We start from the raw sequence: 20,261 nt of genomic DNA, 5'->3' as shown, positions 1-20,261 counted from the left end.
ACAGTTTTTTATGAAATTTTTTAACAGCAGTGAGAAAGGAAGCAGCTGGCCGAGTTCCTTTAACGATGCCAGAACATCAATAATGCACAATACATAGAAGGGGGGGGGGAGGAGAGAGAGAGATTATTTACTTCACAGTATGACAGTATCACAGTGAAAGGTCCAACCATATAGAAAATATAACACAATGGACAATGTAATTAATAGAAACTATTAACAAGAACATATCACTGGTATGATATGGCAATAACTGTACCACATGTATGTAACTGTGGTAACAGCAGTACACAAAGTAACTGTAGTACATGAATATGACATAAGAGAAGTGTTACTTCGTAGTAAAATTAGGGCACATGTAAAATTTGAAGAAGAGCTCTATTTCATAAAATCGTCAAGCTTTAAAGGTACCTCACTTGAAGTCATATTGGAGGGAAATGATTGCAATATAAAGCAATGTTCTTGCAGTCAAACTTTAGGCATGTTTAAACCAGATGAATGCATGTGTTTTTTGTTACTTTTAGATTCTTACTCAGGATTATTTCCAGTTTTTCACTAAGAATTTCCTTTTATTCCGACTACTTTTGTTTGTGCTGATGGTGAAGAGTGCTAACGACTAAAACACAAACTATTGCAACCTCTTAGTGGACATTTTATTTCTTTTTCCTGACATTACATTTTAGGTTTTCTTTCCCTTAATTGCACCATGCAATTTCTCGGCCTGGTTTCCCTCATTTTACAAAATACAGCAATTACATATACTGTATATACTCTTTGAAGGGCTCAATTTTCTTTGTCACCTAATCACCAAAAGTGCAATCCAAGCCTGTACTTCATCACTTCTGAAATCAATTTTGGTTGATGAATCACGAAGATAACTGTTAGAAGCTTTGCGTTCTTGAGCTGACTGGAGACGGAGATACGGCCATGAAAATCCTCTCCCAATTCCAACATTTGTAGAAACAAAAAAACCTTGGGTGCAATTCACTGCACTCGATATAGCATATAAAAAACTTATGATATCTTCGAGAAAACAACCAGAAAATTCAAAAGAATGGAAAGCTGCTGGTGCTGTTTAGTGATGACATTTGTCTAAGGTCATCATTAAATTGCCTGATCCAGTGTAAAACCCATTATCGCAGTACTTCGTGGTGATTCAGTCCAATATCTAACAAGTATGTGAAAATGATCCATCAAATTTAATGAACATACAGATCTCTAAATCTTTATAAGTAAGAGTTTTTGTTTGTCAGTATGAAGATCTGCTAAGTTACTAGTACTACAAATGTACAAACCCATCCAGGGTAGACATTATACAAAGTTTATTGCTGCAATACTAAGACTGTGGGAGGTAAATCACCGGTCAATGAGTTAAATTTGCTGTTTAAAAGTTTAAAACTGTCTTTGATATATTTCCAACTGTTTGTCTATACTACCTTATGGTACTAAGAATCTCAACTTTTAGATGGAACTTGCTATTTGTACTAAAACAATTAAGCAAGCAAACAAACTAACACATTAATATGTCTGTTACAAAATATTCACCACCATCCATCCATATATTATGCTCTCCTGTAGAACATGTATGTATCTTTCTTGTGAATCAATGAAAAAAGTTGAAAAGAAGTCCCCTGAAGGTCAAGTTTAGGAATGACGCCTATCTGATCCCTCGAGGATTCCTTCCTTGTCGTCAACTCTGCCTGGATAACATGTAGACAGATGTTTTGGGAACTTAAGCCTTTCTCTGTGTGTGGTAATAGACAGAAATCATATCCAGCATGTCCTCGGATTATTAAAGCCAGAGACTGGCTACGTAATTGGTCATGAAATCTGTCCTTTTCACCAGTGCAGCAATCTTGACAAGTACCACGAGTCATCTCAACAGATGGTCAGCACTTTTTAACATCCAAAGACTGATTTATACCAAACTTGACTGTTCATTTTCCTCTCTTTTCATTTCAAACACATTGCAAGTATCGCAAGTAATATTGTGAGGACTTTTGGCGAGAAGAAGATTTGCTGAGGTAGCGTCATTTGTTGATCAAGAAAAGACCACAACTGAGCAAGAAAAAATGAAGATCTGATGCACTTTCTCATATTTCTTTCAAAATACAGCTGAAAATATCAAACCAAAACCAAACGCATACTTCAAAACTAGTCATACACGTTGGGAGTTCTTAGTAAAGAATGTAACCCAACCCCACATCCCTCCCCTATGTCCCCACAAATCCTGTCATTCCCCAATAGCTAATGCATATAACTAGATAAAACATGATGATAAATAAACCACCCCTCCCCCGCCCCCGCCCAACTATACCAACCTAGCAAACAGGCTTTGATGTCATATGGGTCAGTGCCTAAAGCCCTCCAAAAAGGCCTGCAAAAAAATGTATTTTTTCACCAGTCTGCATTGTGCATTTTCACTGCTGTATCTCTCTCTCTAAATATAATTATTATGAGCAAATCTGTTTTCTAGAACTTGGAAGGATATTTTAAAACTATGGCTGAATCTTGAAATGTACTTCAGCTCAACAACTCTAAAAAATGTAACAAAAGTGCAATCTTTCCTCTGCTCCACCCTATCTACAGGAGATAGATGGGAGGGTCAGAGGGCTGGCTACAGGTTTCTGAATGCGGGGAGGGGTTACTCTGGTCCTGTTGCATGTAACAGAGACAGAAACATGGCACTGAATATTGCCAGCAAACTTCTTGTTTTTATGCTCCAACAAAATGTGGAAAGACTGTTAAGGTAACAATGCATAAATTTATCTAAGAATACCTTTGGTTCAGCCAACTCCTGCTCTTTATTAAATTATGTTAATTTTAAGCAGAGATTTGACTTGCTTTACAATCTAATAGGATTACTGACTGTTCAGACCACTTTCTTTGCTCTTTTCAGGGAAGTGTGCCTGTCAAAAAACTGGTTCACTCCCTTACATTTCTACTTTCATTCAATCATACCGAAACAATTTAAAAAAAACTTGGCAACAAATTATTTCTGTTACTTTTATTACATTCTGTCAGAGATGTAACCAGCTTCGTTCAATCATGTCACGTTCTCTTCCCCCTTCCTGTAGACATTCAAATTCAAAAGTATCAATATCAGGCAATCCTCTCACATCGTAAATACTTCGCTGCTCTCTCTTTTACCAACGGTTCTCCATTACATGCACAAACCTATTTATGAAAACTCTACAATTTAAGACACCAGAACAATCCTCTTCAGCCTTTGAGATATCAATATAGAATCTTAGTCATGATCTCCTTAACTCAAAGAAACTATATTTTCTCTCTTCTTTTTCATCTATTCACCAAATCGAATGAATAGTATTGTCAGTGATGCATGGATGAGCTGACAATAACTTTAGAGAAAGACCTTCAGGTCTACCAAGATGAATAGTTGAGGAGAGACAGAGGCAGCTTCAGTTGGTCTTCATTGACAGGTTTATACCAGACGCCACTCGACTCGAATGAAAAACTGACGAAAACGTTGCCACTGTTACCGATTCAAAACAACCAGGAAGTTTCCTGACAATAAAGTCCATAATATCTCTACCATTAATGTTCAGCGAAGAAGAATTGGATTTTTACTGATTCATTTTGTCAATACTCAAACGCTAAGAATTTCAATGTTTGCATTCCATAGTGATTTCCTTTAATGAGAAAATGTTGGTAGAAATTTTAAATGTTTGGTATGAATGTGCCATAGACATTGGCATTAATTAGTACTCGTTAGGCGTATTTGCCCTCAAGTATGCACAGGAAACGTCACAAAAGATCTTACTGATGGAGGAGTGATCTTGACCGAATCAAGAATTAAATATTGCATTCTACACATAGTTCTTTGTCAGTTGTATCAGGAGTCAAGCAACAACTGATCTTTTGTCCTTCAAGAAGACACAAATGTTGAAATAGAAAGCATCCCATGCTCTAAAACCAGACTTGTTTGGAAAATTGTCTGAGTACTAGAAGAGCACGTAATCAGCCAATTCCGTAAAACTGGTCTTTTTGGAACAATCCTTCTTCATTTTTTGTACAGATATAACACATTATCAGCAGCTATAATTGAAATAAAATGATAGCTTTAAGGTTTTAACTCAACACACAGCTGCTTTAACTACTAACTACTCTGGTTGTTGATGAACCATTTAAAGTAATGACCCTCTTGCCACTCAACGGTGTAGTCAAGTCTTTATTGATTGGCGATTCCCTTCCCAACAATGAACTAAATGAACTTTGTTTACCAACAAGCCATGTCCAAATCGATGCTCTACTTGTCACAAAGGTGTGACATAAGGAGGGGCTTAGATGTCAATAAAGCTTATGGAAACAGATAAACTGAATTAACCATCTAATGGACAGAGCCTGACAATACAGGCATGGGGACGAAATCAATCCCTGCTCAAAGAAGAAGACAATGTTGGGGAGGAGATATACTTGGAGTCAACTAGATCTAACATCCTGTTTTAAATTAATGAAGCTGATCATAGAAGACTCTACGTATTGATCAGGTTAATGAATATTTAATCATCAAAATAAAGAGGACTGACTAGTGACTACCTTAGAATAGATGGGGTAATCACAACAAGTCAGATATGAAGAGAAAGATTGTTGTTTATAGTCAAACTGCCCGGGGTGCTTCCTGGATCCTCTGCTATAAAATATATTACACAGTGAAACATGATTGGTCCAGCAACTGAATTAAATTTGTCAAAGAATAAAGTCAGAACCCAGAACATTTGAAGATTCTGGCTCACTTAACCCATTGCAAAGATAGTGGATATGCCAATAAAGTAACCAATATGGATTGTGCATAATTATATAATTGTTACGCCAAATGCTTCCAATATCCAGCCCAAATTACCCGAGTGATATCGAGCCAAATAGACGTATACACTGTCATGGCATGTACATTCTGACTGAGCTACAAATCAATTCTGTTGCCAGCCCCTTGAAGAATTGTGAGAAAGATATCTACACAGTTTTATTATTTTATTCTGAATGATTTTGACAACTTTAACTACCAATACCATTTTCTAGCTGGTATTCAATAATTAGGGGCAGCTACTGACCAAAGATGAGATTCAACATGCAATACTGCACTTTTGAGTACGCACGCTTACAGGGATTTTCATAATTTTGGCCACTGTCCACGTTTTGTTTCTTTTTAATCCAGATGTTTTTAGAGAAATTGGTTCTGTCTCATTCGACAACTCTTCTACCTACAAACATCATTGAAAAGACTAAGCAAGCACTTAATAAAGTTCTATTCTATCCCCTATATACAATAGTACGTCAACAAATATCATGTACTATTAATTTTTCAAAACTGTCTGCATGCTGTTTTTCTTCTCTGATCAGATTTGAGAAGCCTTCATTTCTTTTCTTCATCATCAAAATACAACAAAAAAACAAGTTTATTCAGCTATTTGACTAGTGTGATCCTGTCAACAACACTAGTAAGGCCGTTCAAGATAAAGTGCATAATGGTATGACTCAGCCAGCTAGTTTAATGCATTATGCACACGATTAAGGCCAACATTGAACTAAGAAAAGCAAAAGGCTGGTGGCAGATGGCAAGGATTTGTGATAAAAATTTCCAAAGTAAATAAAGTAAACAGTCAAAAACAAATACCAATAGAGGAAGAAAATAAAAGGATACAGATAGGAAAATGCAAATAGTTGAAAAAGTGTAATTGACATCGGTAGTGACGTAAAGCAAGTCCCAGACTGTGTCTCTGGTCAGGAATGCAGGTGTGTATAATAGTGACAAACAAAAATTGTTTTATTTTGTGAAATTTCGATATATATGTGAATAATGACAAATAATGAGAAAGTAATGCTTGAAAGTAAATATGAAATAAGGATGAGCAACGGACCAGTCACTTAACAGCAAAGAGTTAATGTCACTAACTTTGCAACAAATCATAGAAAACTGCCCATATCAGTCATCACTGAACTTTCGCATGCTAAAAGGTACTGATAATTCTTACAGTGTTTTATCTTGGGGGTTTTGACCAACCAAATTATTCAAAGACATCGAGGAAACTAAACAAGTCTTACGCTGTAATAAAATGTCTCTGAGAAGGAAAATGCTTCTACATAGGGAGTTATATGCTTGTTAAAGTTCTTCTAGAATAGTTGTGAATATGGATGACCTTAAATTTAAGTTTTCTCGTGTAAAAGGAGAATTGACTAATCGAAAACCGAAACAAAGCACCGTACTGATGTCATGTCTTTTCAAATTTATACTATGTTAGTTCAATGTTCTTTATTTTCTTCACACTGTTCTACAGGTTGTTATATTGCATACACTAATGTAGCATGTATAGTGGTTTGGAATATTAGTAGAAATGCAGACATTACTTTACACATTCTCCACTTCCCCTTGAAGTTACAATGCGACACAAAAGAAGGCTAGATAGAGCGAACCATGTAATATTTTGCACCGCTATAGAAAAGAGAAACTTGAAAGAAACAAACCTTTCCAACTCCAGGGTTTTCTTTCACCCTTCCAACATTTTTGAGGAGAGACGGTGGTGGAGGAGGCGGTGTCAGTCTGATGATGTCTGAAAAGTTGGTTGGAAATGGTGGAGGGTCAGGAGCTGGTGGCGGTAAAGGCTCTTCCTGTTTCCTCTTCTTTTTTGAACTCAGGTTAAGCTTCTGTGCAGCCCTGTAGAAAGAGTAAAATATTGCCAATTATATATACATATATATATATGTATATTCATTAACATCCACAAGAGAACTGATGACATATCATTAACCTGTTCACTTTAATCATCTCAAGTACTAATCAATCATTCGTTACATAAGAGTGAAAAGCTTTCTTTTAAATGGATAACTAATCTGAAGCTCTTATTAGTTTTTATTATCAAATATTGCTTCCAAGTGTATGATGCAGTTTCAAAAAACAAGCATTTGGGGTTAGAAACAGCTGCGAGGAGCAGTGAGTTGCATGACATACTGCAGTGTTCATCAGAAATAATTATGTTGAAGAATACACTGATGGCTTGCCCTAACTATTTTAACTCTACTCAAATTTCCACCAGAGGATGGTATTGGTAACTATGTGGTACCTTACAATGTATTTCATCAGAATGTACTTAATTGGGCGGTGTTAAATCGGAAGCATCACCAATTGTGATGGACCTTGAGATTTAAGCAACAGGATTTGGTTACCAGCAGCTGTTTTTTATAAGCTAAAAGAGGAACAAAATATCACAGCTTTGCTGGGTTGAGTGATATGCACTACAGGGAGTGAACTATGTTTAGTGTATTTGACCTTGTTATGATGAAAGGTATTTTAACAGCTTAATTCCAAAAACAATGAATTTCATTTATGCAATAGTACAAGAGAATGTACCGCTTCAGCGGAAACGTCTCACTCTTATCCGTAAGTTGCAAACGCAATCAATATTTCATTATTATACTCAACATACTGGGTATCGGCAGTGTACCAACAGTAGCACATACCCACAGTGTATTTACAACACCACTGATATTTACAACACACTTGCATTCTCAAACTCAAAAGATAGAAGACCAAAATGCAAATTACTTTCATCAATGTAAAGGTTTCAAACTTCCAATTATCACTAGTTAATTTGAAGTAATTTGAAGTAGATTTATTAGAGAAGAAATTACTTCAAATTACTTCTAAACATACAGCCTTAGAATAGCTATCCTGTGCTCTACCAACAAAATAATTTCAAAATTTGTTCAGCATCTTGACCTTATACTGGTATATATTTGTTTACTTTGAATACTGTTTGCATTCACCTACAAATAGGAAAATAAAAACTGAGGGAGAGTTCAACATTGTACTAACTTGTGGCTCTATGAAATCACAAGTTTACAAAATGGCAGTGCCCCAATCCCAGATTTAATTCCTTACATTGTGGGGGAGGGAGGGCCCAGGGGGTTGATATGATGCAAACTAGCGACATATAGGATGATAGTGGGTTTCTTCTCTTTTCTTTTGATTAAAATTCTGAGAAATGGAGACTTAAGCACAAAACTTTGAAAGCAGAATGAATGTGAAAGTTCCATCCTGTATCAACAATACACCACCTCTGGGACAATTTGATAGAAACAACAATAACAGAGAAAAGCATCAATGTACATCATTTGAAAAAAAAAAAACAATTTAATAACTGCTCTGGGAAATCAGATGAGTAATCTTAGTATAGCCAAACAAAGTAGAACAATGCAGCTGTGTTACAGAAATATCAAATCCAGGTCAGAGATAAAAAACAAATAAACCAGGCCAATCAACACTCATTATTCCCAAAAGAAAACAACAACGGTAAAAGCAGAAATTTGGATCACAATTATTAAAATAAAAAAAATGAGAGCAAAAGTACATTGAAGGTGAAAAAAGGATCAATGAAAAATATAAGCTTTTGATTCCTTACTCTGAGAGAACATCACAAATCCTAAAGGTTCTGTAAAGATCCATATGTACAAATACTCCATCCAATATCATCACAGCGAATGCACATCACAAATGGGAACCTACAGTCCCTGGCCTACTTGTTTTGTTGCTGCTGAGTCAGCTGAGGCAAAGCAGTCACTGTCTGTAACAGATCCCATTGACAAACCCCCCATATCCTCTGAATAGGAGAGAGAACTGCTGGATTAGGGGTCGTGACTGACAGCTGCCAGTCACGTCCAGGGAATTTCAACTGCTATATTGGTCACAGCTATTCAAACTGAGAGTCACAGTGAAAACCAAGGGAGGAGGCTTTGTGGTTGAAATCCAAGTATTGACTCTGATTAAAAGAGACCCACTAGGGAAGCATCCACATGCTTTTAGACCTAAGTCATTTATCCTATTGAGTTTGCACACCAACTTGTCATCATCGGCTATTGACGCTCCATCAATTAAGCTGATTACGTAGAAAACAACTCATCCCAGAAAAAGCAGTGAGATTACTCTGCTTCATCCATTGATTTTCATGGCAAATGTACCGTAGACCTTCTGACGATAGATGGAACTCTTCAACACCTATAACATCATACAAAATCCTTTAGTCTTTACCCTATAACGTCATACGAAATCCTTAAGTCTTTACCCAAACATTTGGATGACCAAATAAACCCATGGAGAAGAATATCATATGAATCTATCCAAACATCTTGGAGAGACTAGGTAGGTATGCTTTACTTTCATCAATATCCCTCAATTTGTACCTTAATTCTGTTTTCAAATATTTTCAAGGAAAATTCCCACAAAAGTTGAGATTATGTATTGACAGTAAAGCATTCAATACCACATCAAAAGGGTAATGCTTTAAATGTGCTGAAGGTTGCAACAGAAATTTGTTTGAACATAAGTGACCATAATATGACAATACTGAAAACAATCTGAACAAGGGCTAGACTCAACTTAATTACTGTCTGCGATCACTCCTTCTAAAATCCTTTGTGATCATTGTTGCATGACACTAACAGAAACACCATTCACTTGATCGACCACAATCACAACACAAATCCCATCATGTAATTAGCATAAGCTGTACTGCTGCATGCGGATCCATGAATGGCACAGAGTTATTCATGGATATTTTAGATCCTCCTGTAAGCAGGAACTCGCGAAGAAGCCATAATTGGCTTATCAAAGCCGCAAGCTAAGACTGAAGTCAGTCTCTTAGATTCATATTTTTTTTAACATCCATAATTATGAATTGTCAACAACTCTGTAACTGGACGACATACTCGGGACCTTATGATTGAACAAAGAACTCCTTTTCGTCCCCACTCCCAAACATGAACTTCACTGCTGTTACAACGTTATTCAAAGTCAATGCAGAAAACTAGAGCACCAATGGTGTCATAACTCAAACTTTGAGTTAATGCAAATGAATGAGCATTCAAGATCACTTCACACACTGCTTAAAAGATTTCCATGTTTTGACATCTAATTACCTTAGATGACATTGGCTCCAAAAGTGCTTGTACACCCAAAACAAGTACTACCCAAAGAAACATTATGACCAACTTTCAAGAATATGTGTTCTTCTGGGAAAGAGGAGATACATTTTGAAAAATTTCAAATAATGACCTGTAGTGACCTCTAAATGACCTTTCCTGCCCAGTGGTCGAGAGTAGCCCAACATGCATTTAATTAAATTAATTTAATATGAGCTACATCCACATTTTCCCTAATAAAGGCCATGCACTTTTTCTACAGTCAACATTTTGGCAGGAAGAGAGGCACAAGGTTGGCAAGCCCACTTGTTAATGCCATGCACTGAATCAAATTGACCATTACTGCTGCATGTAAACTATTTATGCACTCCTGTATGTTCATGGTTGATGGGGCAGATAAATACAAGATGGGCTGAATAGCCAAAGGCTTACAAGAATCACTAACAAAGAGACATTTTACACATATGCTGTAACAATATGGTTACATATTTTAGGGAGCTAATAATTTGAGGGTGAATATTATATTGACAAGAACTCAGGAAGGGGGGGGGGGGGGGTTTGGGGCGGATAGTTGCCTAAGAGTGTCGTTCCTTTATCATTTTAGATATGAGGTGCATAGCTTACATCACATGATCACACTTACATCACATCTGATTTGAACTTACTACGTATTGAGTATGATGTTGACAGTAAGCTTTAACAAAAGCTAATTTTGTTCTGAACGTTGCTGAAACGGGTTTATGTATGAATTTTTGTCTCATGCAATGTTAATATTCTGGCATTCATAAACTTATATGTATCAACGATGGGGGGGGGGGGAGGGGTAGGGTTGGGCAGAAAATGTCCCTCTTTAGCTTGCATCCATGCACACTTTTCTAATCCTGTCTTCATATTTTGCCTCAAAGGTTAGAGAGAATGTCAGAGGATAAGTAGGTACTCCAGAGACATTTCCTGTACAAGTATCGGCAGACATCATCTGTAACATGTCGGGCGACGGTGATGGAAATGAGAGACTGAAGATGGATGAGCCTGCTCCTAAAGATACAGAAATGGTTTGAAAAGCGCAGCTGAACTTGAGAACAAACCTATCAATTATGGGTCTCATCCTGACTTATTGGCTACAACTTATTAACTGCTAATGGGTAATAACCAGGCAATCAATTATATTGAGGTGTACTGAACAAACACATTAACTGTATCAGCTGTATGCACTGATACTAGCCATGCCAACTAAGCAATCATTTCAAGTTTTCTGTTCATTAAATCTAACAAAAGCTCAGATCCATTCATAATGGGTCTGCTGCGAGCTTTATAATAGTGTAATTCTGGCTTAGGTTGAAAAGCGTTTGTAAAATTGGCTTACTCATGGCCATAAGGAATCAATTTAGGTTATATCAGTCTTTACTACACTAATTCTTGAATAGGAAGCCTAAGAAAAAAGACACTGAGAGGAAGGTAGCTTATAAATAAAAGCTTAAATGTAATTGCATTATTTCCAGTGATCCTTTTACCATGAGGGTATCATAGGTTTCAAGGCGAGGCCACACAGGATAAAGGGCCACAATGAATCAGTAATTGGTACGGAAGGGACTCTTTCAAATCGTGGTTGGCTTGTCAGTAACACACCTCCCTGATCCATTCATGACTTTAAAAGCATTAAGAGATGAGAAATCCTGGACTACATTGATTCCTATTCTCCCTTGTTGTTCTTAACAATGAATGGATCACTCTAGTAGCCCTAAGCCTTCTCTTGAGGTATTAGAGTAACCCCACTTGAGGTTTGAATGAATTAACAGTGTCCTAGTCTCCAATCACAAGAGGGATAACGTTTAGAAAACACTTTTGTTGTAAACAGCCTCTTCACACCAATATTTCCCATCCTTGTGCAGTCAATTGTCGTAGTTGATATTGTTCAGATATCAAGAGGGGGATTTGTAGGGTTTCAAAGGAACAAGTCTACTGGAAATACTGTCAAGGAAAACGGAATTTGCTGAAGGAAACTGGATAAAAAAAAAATGTGATCGTAGAGGAGCTTGCCTGATTGGAGATAGGTCTTTGCTGTATTAACTGTTTTAAGAATTAGTGCACTTGACACCTCTTGTAAATAAACAGTGGATACCATAACACACACAACTTAATTATGAGGTAACACACAAGATCTGAACTGATAGCATGATTACTTCTTCCATCCTTTTAAAGTTTAATCAAGTCACTTTTCAAGATGGTAGATACTGATAAATGAAGACATACAGATAACCAATCCTCATGTATCTTACTCTTTTTTTCTGAGAGAACTCCCCCCCCCCCCACCCCTATTTATTACAGAAATGAACATCAGTTTGTCGAATGCTATGCTATTTGCATCCTCAGCAGGAAACATCAATAAAGAGTTGTACTTAAACAACCATCCCATGATAAAAATAGCTACACTACTACACTAACAGAATATGCTCGCTTGGCGATCATCGTTTGGCAAAAGGAAATACTTTGTGTATCTCATTACTGACATTTGTATTTTATAATTGGACCCACTCGAGGGCCTCGTTGGAGACGATCCTGCTGTGTGCACCATCCTCCTGGATATCGAGAAACCTCTTCTATCACTCACTGCCTCGACTTTTGGAAACAATTAACTATACCTTCCCTGTCCGCGAGGGCTAGACCAAAGTCTTGGATTGGTAATAATCCTCACTGTAGACATCTTTTTCAGCTTGGTTGAGTACAATCTCATGACAAAACTTAAAGGATGCTCCATGATATTAAAAGTATAAGAAATCTCTTCCCAGATTGATGTAAAATTCATTTCAGTTTCCACCAGTCACGGAAAGATTTCAATTGGGGATGACCTTTCCAATTAAGTAACTCTTCAGGGGTATGTGTGTGGAGTATTTGTTTGCCAAGCCATTCCCCACAGGACATGAGTTGAAACAGTACACAGTCAGTATTCAAATAGTTCTCTGCTGAAAGGTGCCTGACATCCTCTTGCTATGAGGAACTATGTCCTCTTTAAAGTATAGAGCTCTTAGAGGTTGACAGCTAGGAGGGGGGGGGGGGGAGAGAGTATGGGGAGAGGAAACTGAAACAGTTGAGATTCAGGAGGTCTGAGATGGATAATTATAAGCTGTATGTTCTGTTCAGTTTCAACCTTTTTTTCAAACCATCATTTTTATCAAACCATGAAACTGATATTCATCCTTCATTCTAACTAATCTATGTGATTTGACCACTTTTGCATTTCATAACATTAAATTTGACAAAAACTTCTGGAGTCATAAAGACTGCTGCTTACTTACCTTCTTATTAATTCTTATGGATGAAGATGATCTTAAGTCAGAAATATAGTACAGTCAAATAGTAAACTAAGTTGGTATGGTCAAATACAATAGACAATACCAATCACACTCAACATATGTAGCTGAAATGTTGTCAACGATGGTGTCAACAACAATTTCCAACCCCCTCCCTCCACCAACCTAGAAAACGAATGGCCTTATCACAGGTACTTGTATATTCAAATTTAATAATCATTACATTGATGTATGTTTGGGTAACGTACAACTGATCATTTTAGTTGCTTAATTTGGCATACTTATAAACATGTGAAAGCAGAAAACATGTCCTGTAAATAAGTGGTATGGTATGGGTATGGGATGTGCAATACCCATACTCCCATAGTGTAATGATGATTACCATACACACTAACATTTCAAACTACAAGCTACATGAAATTGTGAGTGACAATGACAAATTATATGCTAAAAGCATAGTATATCTGTTATGAATGTGCAGCATGCCTATATTCAGTATTGATATTTGCTCTTGCTTTGCTGAACATCTTTCATGACACTAACAATATTTATTGTGGGAATGTACATACGAGATGGATTCTGATGTAAATTAAATCAACTTCATTATGAATGCTGTTACTAGCGTGCTATATTCATGACTTCTCTCCACACTGCTTTCATTTATTAATACTGTTACTAGCATGCTGTTACTAGCATGTGTAACTAGCTGTGCTACTATAGCTACTAGTGCTACTAGTAGTGCATGTGCTACTACATGTGCTACACTACATGGGGTACTAGTATGTGTTACTAGCTGTTACTTAATGCTGTTACTAGCATGCTATATTTATGACTCCATATTGCTGTCTCTCCATATTGCTGTCTATTCCAGATCTACTCTACAAATTTTCCTCTACTTCACTTGACGTCACTTCTACTCTAAGAAACCAACACATTTGTGATGAGTCTGTCCATGCGTCGTAACAAACAGTTAAAGTACTTGCAAATGATTTGAATCAGTTTGTCACTTTTTATTATTAACAGCTCAATACTTAATTGACATGCAATTCTCTTTTGTTCAACATGGCTAAAAAAAAGTGCAGACTAAATTACATTTCCACAGTACATTAACCAATCACAGGATGACCAATTTTCATAAAAACTTTCCACCGGTCTGTTTTTGTCTTTTCTTCAGGACTATATTTCATAAAGACAAATTTTTAGTTATGATTTTAACTTCTTCTCGTTCTTTGCTCACGGTTGTTAACGATCAGTGTCGCATAAATAAGTCGTGACAGATCTTTGATCAGAGTTTAATTGCTCGTCATCTAGTTGACATACTTCATGAGTTGTTTTATATTGACTGTATTCTCATTTCTATTGACAAGGCTACCTTCTACCTCTGGCCTGTCAATCTTAACACTTAGCTAAGCATTAACACAGGGAGAAGGAATTAAATATGTAATCAAAGAGCTAGATCGTCAATTAAGAAAGAATGCTGATATGCCTATGCTATTCCAAGGGCTTATTAATCGCCCAAACCTATACCATGCTGAGTACCCTAATCGCTTCAATAGACGTCAAAGCTTTTCCATAACACATGATATTTTACATATGAACTCTTTCTAAAGTGTACCATGTCAGTTTTAAAGGACAAAGACCCTTTCATCAATAAGATTGACCAAAAAAAAGAAAAGAAAAGACATGGCAAAATTCAGGGTATTGCCAATCATAATTTAAAATGAAAGATGGTTGAACATCTTCTGAAAAATATTCATGTCTTTCCACGATGGGGGAAATTGCTAAAATAGTACACAAAATGGCAAAGTGAAGAAACCTAAAGTTCAATCAGCTTTTTATGTTTGGTCTGCAAGTTAGCCAAATGATTAACGGATTATTTACTCAAAATGAGATTGCAATAATCCAAACAAAGCCACTCTCCTTTTCGACAAATGAAGGTTTCTTTTGGAGTAACGAATATATTTGATTATAACCTCTTCTCTTCATTGTTAAATGCTAGTTTGAACTTTGACATAGACCTGTTGGCATTGCATATTAAATACCTTGCTAGCATTGTGCAAACGGAATCGTCTGTTTTATAAGGATTCGGTATTTATATTTAACCTTCTCAGGGTGTGAGTTTTGTCAACTAATGGGACAGGAACATTCTTGATTTTCCACTTGTCAAGACCTATGTACTTGAGCTATGTGAGCCCTTTACAGGATTTAGTTCAGAAGAGGGCAGTTTGTGAAGTTTGTAAAATCAAGTAGCTTAACTGCAATAGTAGAATTTAACATGTCGTCATAAATTATTACTCCCTGAGAAGGAGTGCTAGCTTCCGCTTACAGCTACCTTTCAAAAATTCTGAGGGAAACCAAATATAGAGGGCAGTACAATGTGCTATCACAAGTAGACACTGCACTATACCATCACCAGCAACAAGTAGAAGAAATCAAAAAGTCATCCTTGTATATCAAAAACAGTCGCTAATGACAAAATGATGACTTTCAACTATTGGTGATTATGACATAACAGGGACTCTTCTACCCCGCTTGGAGATTTAACGACTAACAAAACCTACTCACATGATACACATTAAAAGCTACTTTCATCGAGTCAAAATGAAACCACGGAATGATTTGTACCATTACGATGGCAGGCTGTTTGACTTTGATCACAACATGGCTTCGACGCTGCGCCAATTTTTTCATTTACTCTCTGGATTTATTGAAGCATTACCACGGTAACATGTAAACCAGCCGTCAACAATCCAGCCTTGTTTAACTTGAGGAGTACAAAAATATAAGCAAGTTGTTATGACCAATCAGTGTTAATGAAAGAATGAGTCACAAGATATTGAAAAAGAAAAATCAATTTTAAAACAACTCTGCAAGATTTTGAAAGATAATGGAACTTATTTGTTCCGAGGATACTGTTACGATTGTAACGTGCACTATAAATCACTTCGTCGTAGGCAATGCGTGGACACTCTCTGAGATTAACCCAGGAGAAAATTCTTCCCCGAAGAGTTTACAAAGGCATTTGTCAGTTCCATCTGTAGTAATTAGCTGTGACTGATGGATGACAATTTTTGCTATCTCTTCTCCTGGCTAGTCATACCTATTTGTTTAGGGCCCCACGTCCATCTTGAGCTGATGCGTTGGTAATAGTTTACTTAAGCTCTTCTCTTTTGTGTGTGTTTTGAGCCTAAAGTATCTCCACATGACACCAACTCAATCATCCCAGCAATCCAAACGAGGGGGAAATGTTACCAACGATATGATCAAATCATTAAGCCTAATTTAATAGAGTTCCCTGAGAAAGCAGTGGCTGAAAGTAAATCGATGTTACGATATCTATGCTTCTTTACATTACCCAAATTCTCAACTTGCTTAACTACAGATAACAATTAACTACCTGATAACAACTTCAACTGTATTTTACGTTGAGTTGTAACCGATTTCAAACCAAGTTTGCATCCAAAAATTTAATTCAACGTTTTGTTTCATTTGCAAACCTTTTAAAATTTATGCCAGATGGCATCATTTCAGCTATGATCTTGGTACCTGACTGCTCTCCTTGAACGCTTTAGAGTACATACAGACCACGGTTACTTTAACACAAATTATAGCTTTAACAGCCGTGATACCTGTTACCAGTGTAAATCACCAAGTGACAGTGAAGGGAGAAGGGAGTAATATCTCTGTTCATTAATTTACATTCCTATTGTCTTTGCTATTAGTAACTGGACAATGTAAAATAATAATTCATATTAATATCCTTTAAAAAGATTCAATTCAAGCCAACTACTTCGACAGTCGATACTCATCATAAATTACAAGATAGTAAGTTCATCCTAACCTGAGCCAGCATTAGTCATGTGAAGCCCTCTTCTCCCAAACACTGGTTAAAATACTTCACATCCTCTTAACAGGTTGCCATAAAACCTCAAATATTTTTCCATTTCCTTCTTTTGTATTTGAAGTTGAAACTAACACCTAAGTGACAAAATTGGATTCCTTGAGAGTGACCAACAGAAGCATAAATTTCTTTAAGAAGCTTGTTTTATTAAGAAGGGTATTCTAAATTTTTTAAGTATTTCTAAATGTAAATAAAGTAGGAGGTTAAAGATACTAAAGTAGATCTCCTTGAAAATCCAAGAAATATTCAATGGACAATTTGGCCACTCCACTAAGTCAACATTGTTTATTAATTTTCACCCCAAAGTTCTCTACCATAGATCACTCTTCCTTATATTGATTATAATGTAGCTTCTCCTTCCAGACTTGACTCACAACTTAACATCTAACTGATGTTCCTTCTTAGCAACCACTTGCAAACTGTTTCTGTGCAATCTATGAGAGGAGCATGATAGCAAAACACAGCAAACTTTATTATATCTTTGGCTCAATGGACTTTTGCAGCAGGAAGAGGTTAAACACGAAAGGGAGACTTGATTGACAAAGAAAATTTAATCTTCCGCATCCTTTTTCCTAGTAACATGAGCGTTTCTGCATTTATGACTGAGAAAACTTGAAATCCCCTCGATGGAATCTTGAGAGGAACACTATAAGTGTTTTTAATTACATATCTTCTTACATTTTTTCGCTTTTCCAATCCCTTTTGACAGATATGGCAGGAAGTGTATAGAAACTGCTGCACACTTTCATGCAGCTATTTGCATTGGGCCACCAAGTTTGCAATACCTCTCTAGGGTTGCTCAAAATATTATCACACTCGATCAAATCAAGAAACCCATAGGCTTTTCCTCTGAAATGAACTGTACTCCATCCCTAATCTTGCTGCCTCCTCCTGCTCAGCCAACCCCAACCCCCCTTTCCAAATTTAATCTCCCCAGAGAGAGGACACATCCTCTATCCAGCCAATAACAAACATTTGAACTTTGCAACCTCACTTTGTTATTAAATGCTGCACCTGTAATTTGTGACAATAAGTTGGTCCAAGATCTGATGCTGTCTCTCCTAAATAATTTCTGTGCCCCTCCTGCAACTCTCTGCAGAGACATGTTGACTTAGGTATGTGCCACATCTATCCTACTGAGCCACTCAATTTGTAAACTATCAGTCAAATCACACTCACCAGGCATACCAGACACTGGTATGTAACAATCCTACAAGATTCTGATGCATGGATAAATTGTACAGCTGATTTGGGCAAACACAGTTCAATGACATATCTCATCTCTATGAATCCAATAAACAGGGCATTTACTTTTTTAGGTAATTTCAGGTCATCTTGATTCATGAGTCTCTGAGATATTGCACCCATGCGCCCACAGACTCAGCCTTGAGAATCTCCCACGTTCTCAGAAACTTCCTTGACTCCTAGCTAACCAGTTCCTAGGAAAACATTCGCGGTTGTTTTTGCTGCTCTACTGTTTTCTAGCATACTTCCCTTAAAGCGAATCAGTAACTAAGTAATGAAAAACTCCTTTAGCTACTTAAAGACCTTCCCTTTCCAAACATAGTTATATTTGATGACTACCACTGGGGGCTGGCGACTATTTGATATCCTGAGGGCGATTAATCTCACCTCAAGATGATAAGATAGATGAAGAAACAACCATCACCTGGTTGACCTATAAAACATATCACGGGAGGAGGAGCAGGACAGATCTCTAGAAGCAAACCTTCACCGATGATACAAATTAAAATATCAGACCATCCGATAGAAAGGAAACGTTAACGCAGATCAAATTGAAACTGTAGCAATAATATTTGGCGGATACAAAATTGTTGAAAATGGATAAGATATTCTTTACAAGATGGTGAAATGGGAGAGGCAAGAAAGAGACTTGGGCATACTCACACAGGTCTCTTTACCTCTCCTCCTTACTGTGCAGCCGAGAGGACGTAAGCAAAATGAAGAACATTTATGCAATACTCAACTACAGCCATATTGGAACCTGTTTGATCTGTTAAACTTTAAGGATAAGTTTAGGTAGAATATTAGTCTTGATATTTCACAGTCCAATCAAAACTGCGATATTGGAATACTGGTCTTGTTTCCATCACTATTCCATTTTCAAGATATTGACCCTTCAAATAATCTAAAATGTCTTGAATGCTTCCTTATGGATTGACTCTCAATGCATGCTGCTCTAAAGGTTTACTGTTTATCCATTTTTTATCAATTCTAACACTTCAAAACATATTTTTGTCAACTTTGTATAAACAAGAGAGAACCCAACATAAAATTCAAACTATTCGTTCCTTGACAAAACTGTACTGCAAATTGTAAACAATTTATTTAAGGAAATCACACTAATGGTGTGTATGTGAAACAAACTAGTCCAGACAACTTTAATAATTGAGGAGCATCATTTGTTTAAACAGTCATTTCTCCAAAACATAAAGTGGAATAAAGATACATCCTAGATAGCAGTGATTTTTGACAGTCTACAAGGTACCTAAATCAATATATTAATATTAGGACAGTCTACAGTCATCCTTTAAGCTTCTCTGCAACGTTTGGCTTTATACAAGGAATGTAAACAGATTCAAAAGGCCTGTTAAATTTAAGGGAATCCATTAGTTTCACAAAAGATGCATCATGACAAATTTACTCTGTTTACAATCCATTTCCCTTTGGCTGCAGTACTTCCTCTTGAAAAGATAATCTCAGAAGTAAAACTAAAAGAAACATTATCATTTGCTTTTAAGATATTCCAGGTGTATTCATGTGGTTTAAAATTCTAATGTTTTAACTTAGCAAACACATCAAAACACTCAACTTTTCAAGAACCAATTGATGTCAACTTGACCTGAATAAGTAGCCTGGGAAAGTGTGCTCAATTCCTCTTGCAAATGAAATTGGATGTCTCATCACCAACAAGGCACAAAAAGTGCATTGCTTCAAATGACTGACTATAAAGTAGCATCAATGAATAGGGGACAAACAAAAAAAACAAAAAAAGTACAAAAGGTATGCAAGTAAACTTTGCCAGAATACAATTTTGGTTTGCACTGTATTCAATATAAGAGCCTACTATCACAACAAATGTATGTATACTTTACAAAATA

General features: G+C 36.6%; 1 protein-coding gene across 8 annotated transcripts in view; it reads right to left on the bottom strand.

Moving 5' to 3' along the window:
* The window catches only part of LOC139970463 (uncharacterized), a 168,319-nt gene that overhangs the window by 27,080 nt on the left and 120,978 nt on the right, over positions 1-20,261 (bottom strand). For 7 of the 8 annotated variants that reach the window (XR_011794153.1, XM_071976196.1, XM_071976198.1 and 4 more), the window contains one exon: positions 6,481-6,670. Coding sequence is in view for 7 of the 8 variants with exons in the window: in XM_071976196.1 (XP_071832297.1) it covers positions 6,481-6,670 (190 nt within the window). In the remaining variant the exon portion in view is untranslated. Of the gene's footprint in view, positions 1-6,480; positions 6,671-8,414; positions 8,571-20,261 lie in introns of those variants that run through there. The other variant, XM_071976201.1, reaches the window with a different exon arrangement.

Source organism: Apostichopus japonicus, chromosome 8 (genome assembly GCF_037975245.1).
Source record: "Apostichopus japonicus isolate 1M-3 chromosome 8, ASM3797524v1, whole genome shotgun sequence".
Classification (NCBI taxonomy): Eukaryota; Metazoa; Echinodermata; class Holothuroidea; order Aspidochirotida; family Stichopodidae; genus Apostichopus; species Apostichopus japonicus.
This window is presented reverse-complemented; position numbering and strand designations above follow the sequence as displayed.